This window comes from Microcaecilia unicolor, chromosome 8 (assembly GCF_901765095.1).
Source record: "Microcaecilia unicolor chromosome 8, aMicUni1.1, whole genome shotgun sequence".
Classification (NCBI taxonomy): Eukaryota; Metazoa; Chordata; class Amphibia; order Gymnophiona; family Siphonopidae; genus Microcaecilia; species Microcaecilia unicolor.
In genome coordinates, this window is record NC_044038.1 from 183,762,863 (window position 1) to 183,768,862 (window position 6,000).

General features: G+C 41.4%; 1 protein-coding gene across 1 annotated transcript in view; it reads left to right on the top strand.

Moving 5' to 3' along the window:
• CDHR2 (cadherin related family member 2) overlaps positions 1 to 2,244 on the top strand; it is a 64,800-nt gene extending 62,556 nt beyond the window's left edge. The window contains exon 32 of the mRNA XM_030213161.1: positions 1,287 to 2,244. Within this exon, the coding sequence (XP_030069021.1) occupies positions 1,287 to 1,439 (153 nt within the window). The 3' untranslated portion in view covers positions 1,440 to 2,244. The remainder of the gene's footprint in view (positions 1 to 1,286) is intronic.
• Positions 2,245 to 6,000: the final 3,756 nt, after the last annotated feature.

Consider the following 6,000-nt stretch of genomic DNA (forward strand, 5'->3'; position numbering starts at 1 on the left):
CCCGGCGAACTCCAAGGCATTTGGCCGGGCTAAACCATATTATCGAAAAAAAAGATGGCCGGCCATCTTTTTCGATAATACGGTTCCGGCCAGCTGTAGCACCGCCACCAACATAGATCGCCGGCGATCTATTTGGCCAGCGACGTTCAATTATGCCCCTCCACGTTACTATGTTACTATACTGTGTGTAACACTGCATCACAGAAGACAGCATAGCAGAGGATTCCACAATGACAACGAAGATTAAAGAGCAGTGCATTTTTGAACAACGTATATTGTTCCATTTGGGAGAATCTAGTTACCGTTATAAGCAATGTGCCCATTTGGACTGAGCTGATTCCCTTCTGGGTCCCATTTCAGGATGTTTATCAGTTTCTTCATGTAGGGCTGTTAGTCCATGTTTAAAGTTAATAAATAGAAAGAAAACCAAACCAAAGAAGAAGATAAAATGGTACCTCTGTTTATTGGACAAACAACACATTTTTTGACCAGCTTTTGAAGGCAACACTTTCTTCTTCATGTAAGGTAAAATTATAAAGGACAATTTAAAGCATAAAAGAAACTCATTTGTCTTATAATAGATCTTACTCCTGGAGGGTAATTCTGTGAGAGGGTAGGCAGGCGCCTATTCCCTGAATGAGATGGCAAATCCTCTGGCACAAGTGGCAGAAACAGGCCTCCATTTAAGGCATAATCAGCTATACCAGCCTTAATGACCAGAACACACATAATGTAGATGCCTATAATTTACACACATACTTGTGTGCTGTGCCCTTGAACAAATCATGGCACATACAGTGCTATTCCATTGGTTGGTATTCTGTAAAGAAGCTTATTTTACCACCTCCATTTATGTGGGTTCCTGCCACCTAAACTAGCCAGCACCTTATAGAATTACCCCATTGTCCATCTCAAGGTAAAGCTGAGGTGCGGTTCCTCAAGACACACCAGGATCTGGCATTAACTATCCTGTCTGGCGGGATGATTTCTTCCATTAATGCTCACTGTTGTCCTCTGTTACCTTCTCATCCACTTCTGTTCGGTTGTTCTTTCTTATCCCTTTATCGTCCCCTCTCTCCCTTATACCTTTCCCACTTTTTTTCTCTTTGTCACTTTCACTTTGTTTTCTTTCCTTCTCTGTCGCTATACTTCAGTCTTGTTGCCCCATTTTCTCTTTCTGTCTCATTCTTCACTCTCTCAATGGGATTCTCTCATTATCCTACCTCTTTCCCTCTTTCTTGTTCTCAAGTCTCTTTTTCACCATCCATACTTTCTTTTCTCTACAGATGAATACAGATGTAAAGTTTCTGGTACTGGAAGGAGCACAGCAGGATTTCATCAAATTTAAGGAACCTCTAACTGCAGCTCTACAGGACCACAAAAACATCTTTCAAGACTCTGAGGAGGCTACTTCTTCTCTGAATACCACAGATCTGTGACAGTAGCAGAAACATCAGAAACCAGAACTACTGCTGATTACTGATGTGGGAGGGAGGGAGAGATAATGTAACCCAACACAAATATTTCAACCTTAGTGGTCCTGGCTCAGCAGCTGAGTGCTGATCTTCAGGAGGTTTAGATCTGATTCTCATGCTTGGCTTTTGTTCTTTGGAGATGCCTGCTGAGACAGTATTTTCAGTCTTGGGTGGGGAGGAAGACCCAGCCTTGAACAACAATGACACCTACTGATTAGCTCAAGGGTGCATTTGTGGCAAGATCCAGAGGGAGTGGGAGTCCGGAATGCTGCTGAAGTGACTGCACAAGATAGGAGAGGGTTATAAATGGGTAAAAAGAAAAAAAAAACTCTGTCTATCTGTAAATGAAGGTTTTTAGTCCTGAAACCTGAGTAGGAGCCAAATTTAATGGAGCTGAAGGATGAAAAGCCAGAAAAGAAAACAGAGATAGAGTTCATACACAATGATGGAAGTTCTGGGCATTCTCAGGTTTTAGCATCCACCTTAAGCATAATTGTGAGGTTGTCACCTTTTTGTTGAGATTCTATCAAAGGTTGGTTCCTCACAAGAGGCTCTCAAATCTTGCATTATGTGTAAGAGTAGACCTGGAATTTAAGCAACAATAGATGCATTGCCCTGAGTTTCTCTATTTGGAGTCCAGCTAAATCTACCTCTCCAGCCATGAAAGACTGGATCTCACAGACTCTCCACTGCCCCTCCCCCTTGTGTGATAGTGACTGTTTTGAATGGGATATTCTATTAATCACATTCCATTGAGAGAATATCATTCAGCATCAAGGACAATGTTGCAATAAATATTTATCATTAAAGTTTGATAAAGATCATTTTTATACTATCAAATTTCTGTGATGCATAACAGAAGCTGTCATTTTTCAAAGAAGCCCAGTACAGATGTCTTCCTTCTGGGAAACAGCTTATGGTTCTGGGTGAGATAATACTAGTGACTCAAATACTTTGTGGGTGCTGTACCCTAGGTTCTAGTATACGACACAAGTCTTCTACCCCCTCCCCCTACATACAATCTCTGTATCCCAGGCAAGGGAGAGGAACCTGTGCATTGCAAGAACTTTTAATAGCAAACACAGAGGCTTAAATACTTTACCCAAACCAAAGTGACACTTTAATGAACTGCCATCATTCAAAACAATCAAATATTTATGGCAGATATTAAAGTTTACATCCTATTCAGAGTACTGAACAAGCAGAGTAGAAACAAGCTGGACCAGGGGAGGGGAGGGGAGGGGAGGGGAGGGGAGGGGGGAAGCTACCCTGCTGAGCATCTCACTTTAAAAGTGTGATGTCTCATCCTTCCCAGCAGAACAAATACAAAACATCAGCTCAAATGAAAGAAGACTTGGAGGAGGCCTGGTTACATGGACCAGTATCTGCTCTCTACAAACAGTGATGTCTGACCAAGACCATGTATGTAATCTCGTGAAACATAGAAACATGATGGCAGATTAAGGCCATATGACCCATCCAGTCTGCCCATCCTCTGTAACCCCTAATGCTTCCTTTTCCTAAGTGATCCCACATGAAGAGGGTACAGGGAATGGGAAGAGGTCACCACAGCCACTGTATCAACAATGGACTGAATAATGAGTTACCTTCTAACTTTCAAAATCTTCCACACAATCCTCTGACTGTACAGTTAATGGCTGAAAAAAAAATAATTAATGATGATCCCCAACTATTAACACCATGTCTAATAAAAGAGCTTTTAAATGAAATTTCTAGGTAAAAATAGACTGCATTCTCTTGCTGATTTCTATCTAGTCTTTGTCCCTTGAAAGGTGTTGGACTGTTTCTGCCTAGTGGGGGCTGCAAAAATGAGGCCCGTGATCCTGACCCTCCCTTATGTCACCAGTAAACATGCAAGCCCATTGTCCAAGCTTAGGCATTTCCACACCCTGAGGTTTACCGAACTGCTTGATTTTTTTTTAACCAGGCACAAAATAGAGCAAAGGTACTTTGCTAAGCAAATTGTTGCTTTGTATTCACCACAGCAAAATGATACCATTCTCCCCATTACAGCAGGAATGTGGTCATGCGGCACACCATGCAGTGTGAGGAGCATTTTCACGTACACTAACAGAGTGATTGTCTGCTTGTTAAATAGATCCAATACACATAGAAGTCTTTGTATGTAAGACAGATCATACTGACAATTCAAAATTCTTCTCTGTTCATCTCCATTACAGACCAGGGCACCAGCTGTACCTGTACCCGGTATATCCCTCCCGGATTCCAGGACTAAGAGGGAGGGATGAAATGAGATTGCATTCTGTGCAGAACAGGCCAGAAAACATCAGAATAACACGAAAGGAAAGGCAAAATTGCTAAATTCACAGTGTTTAGCAAAGAAAACCAAAACAACAATATAAGCTTAAGAAATCTGCCCAGTAAGATTCAATTCATGAAGCATAAAAGTCAGTCCTAAACTTGTGTAACCTGTATCATGCACAGGAAGCAGTAGGAACGCTCATAACCACACCAGGTCTACTGTCAGACAAGATTTGTATTATGGCAGTTTTTCTTCTGCTGTGATTGAATGGTGCACTTAAACTTTTTGAGAAGTCTATATATATTTAGTATGGCAAGAAGAAGGAAACTTTTCATGTGCCGGGAAGGAAAGAGCTGAATTGTTTTACTTCTCCGGGGTATTGACCTGTATATTTTTGTGGAAAGCCATTTTTGCAGCATACGTATTTGAATTGATTTTCACTGGCTTCAAATTGTTCTTAAAATACTCAACAACCAGTGAGGGTGCATATGAAGGATCCCAGATAGGATAAGTCTTTGACATCGGGATAACTGGTTCCCTTCTAGGATCTCAAGTGAGCTAAGGACCATCTGGTGTGGCTCTTGTTTCCTAAGTGGAGGATGGTTAGACCATGCCTTGGGATCATTGATTTCCCTCATGACCGGCATGACAATGGTACTGTCTAGATAAGAATTAACAACATCCTGCATGACCAGTTCTTACTTTGAAACTTATTTAAATACATTTATTCTTTTCTCTCAGTATTAGACACAGGTGTTCACTGCAGGGCCAGTTCCTAATGAGATTCACAGCATTGCTTCTTCTTTTTTTTTTTTTTGCTATGTGTTTGTGGATCATGAAATGATTAAGAGGTCAGTCATATGCAGAATTTCAGAAAGATGGTGTCCAGTGTAAGAAATCCATCACATATGTACACAGCCCAAAGTATGTGATAACTCCTACCCTCACATCAAACTCATGTAGTCACCCAATAATAAATGGGGCTTATCCTTGCTCATATTTCTCCAGTTTGCCAAAATAATACATAAACCCCTTGTAAATTACAGGGAAACTGAGTGATGCTGGAAAACACAGGAAATCATGGGAGGTCAGATAACAGTAGCAGGTGGGATGTCCATCACTTTTTTTCTGACACCAGGGGCAGCTTCTAATCCTTTAATCCAACACAGTGCAAAAATGTACTTAGCAAGTTAGGTCTATACAAAAATATGCAGAAAAAGGATCTTGAACCTTCATTGGTGACACACCAGGAAAACAGTAGCAATAACATTAAATGTGTAAAGGACATCAGAGTAATTTTTAAAAAGTCCCCAAGTCTTACCTGTGTGACTAAAATGCTGCCTGCCATATTTCTCATTGTACCCCTTCTCCCAAAATTATGATATATAAAATAGCCCAAATCTCAGCTCTGTGGCAGAAACTCTGAAAGGCACATATACTGTGTCCTACAGACCTGCTCTCCTTCCATTTAATAGGCAACCTCTTTGAGTCTCTTTTGGGACAAAGAGAAATGGCAAAGAGCTGCCTCATTGGTTCCTGAAACTCTACCATCAACTCTGTTGTTTATGGAAACTGGTTTGAAAATGCAGATGTGGAGAGTGGTGATAAATATGCTTCTGGATATATGGATGGAGTGGTAATAGTTTGTGACAGGAACATGATGATGTGGTACTAAAGAAGTGATGCAGATTTTAGGGAAGATTTGTGGTTGCAGTTGTAATAGTGTTGTGATGGCACACTTGGAATCTGATAAATTAGTGCTAGGTTCTGTCAAAGGGCACCGATCACAAAATTTCAGTTTCAGGCAAGACCACCACCCTTCATAGACTCATGACAAGAATTGCGTAAGAAGAGATATCCCAGCAGTTCTCACGTTTAACCAATAACAATGAATTGTTTACTCCACAGTGGGGCCTGCTGTAGAACAACAACGTGGCCGTCGAACATTGTGCAAGAGAGCTCGGAAAATGCTGGGCTGTCTTTTAAATTCTCCTTTTTCTGGGGCTTGTCTGAAGGAACTGGTTCTGGTATTCTGAGGAGTCATCACCTTCTGCCTGCCATGTTCTTCAATTTGCTTCTCTAGGTGCTTCTGGATTGCCATCCCTAGGACTTCTACCTCCATGGATGCTCCATACACCTCCCATGTCATCCCTTTCTCATCCCAACTGACCTCCCGAACAGGTTCTGGTTGCTGTTCCTGAGCTCTCTTCACACAAACTTGAGGATAGGAAGCCTGATGAG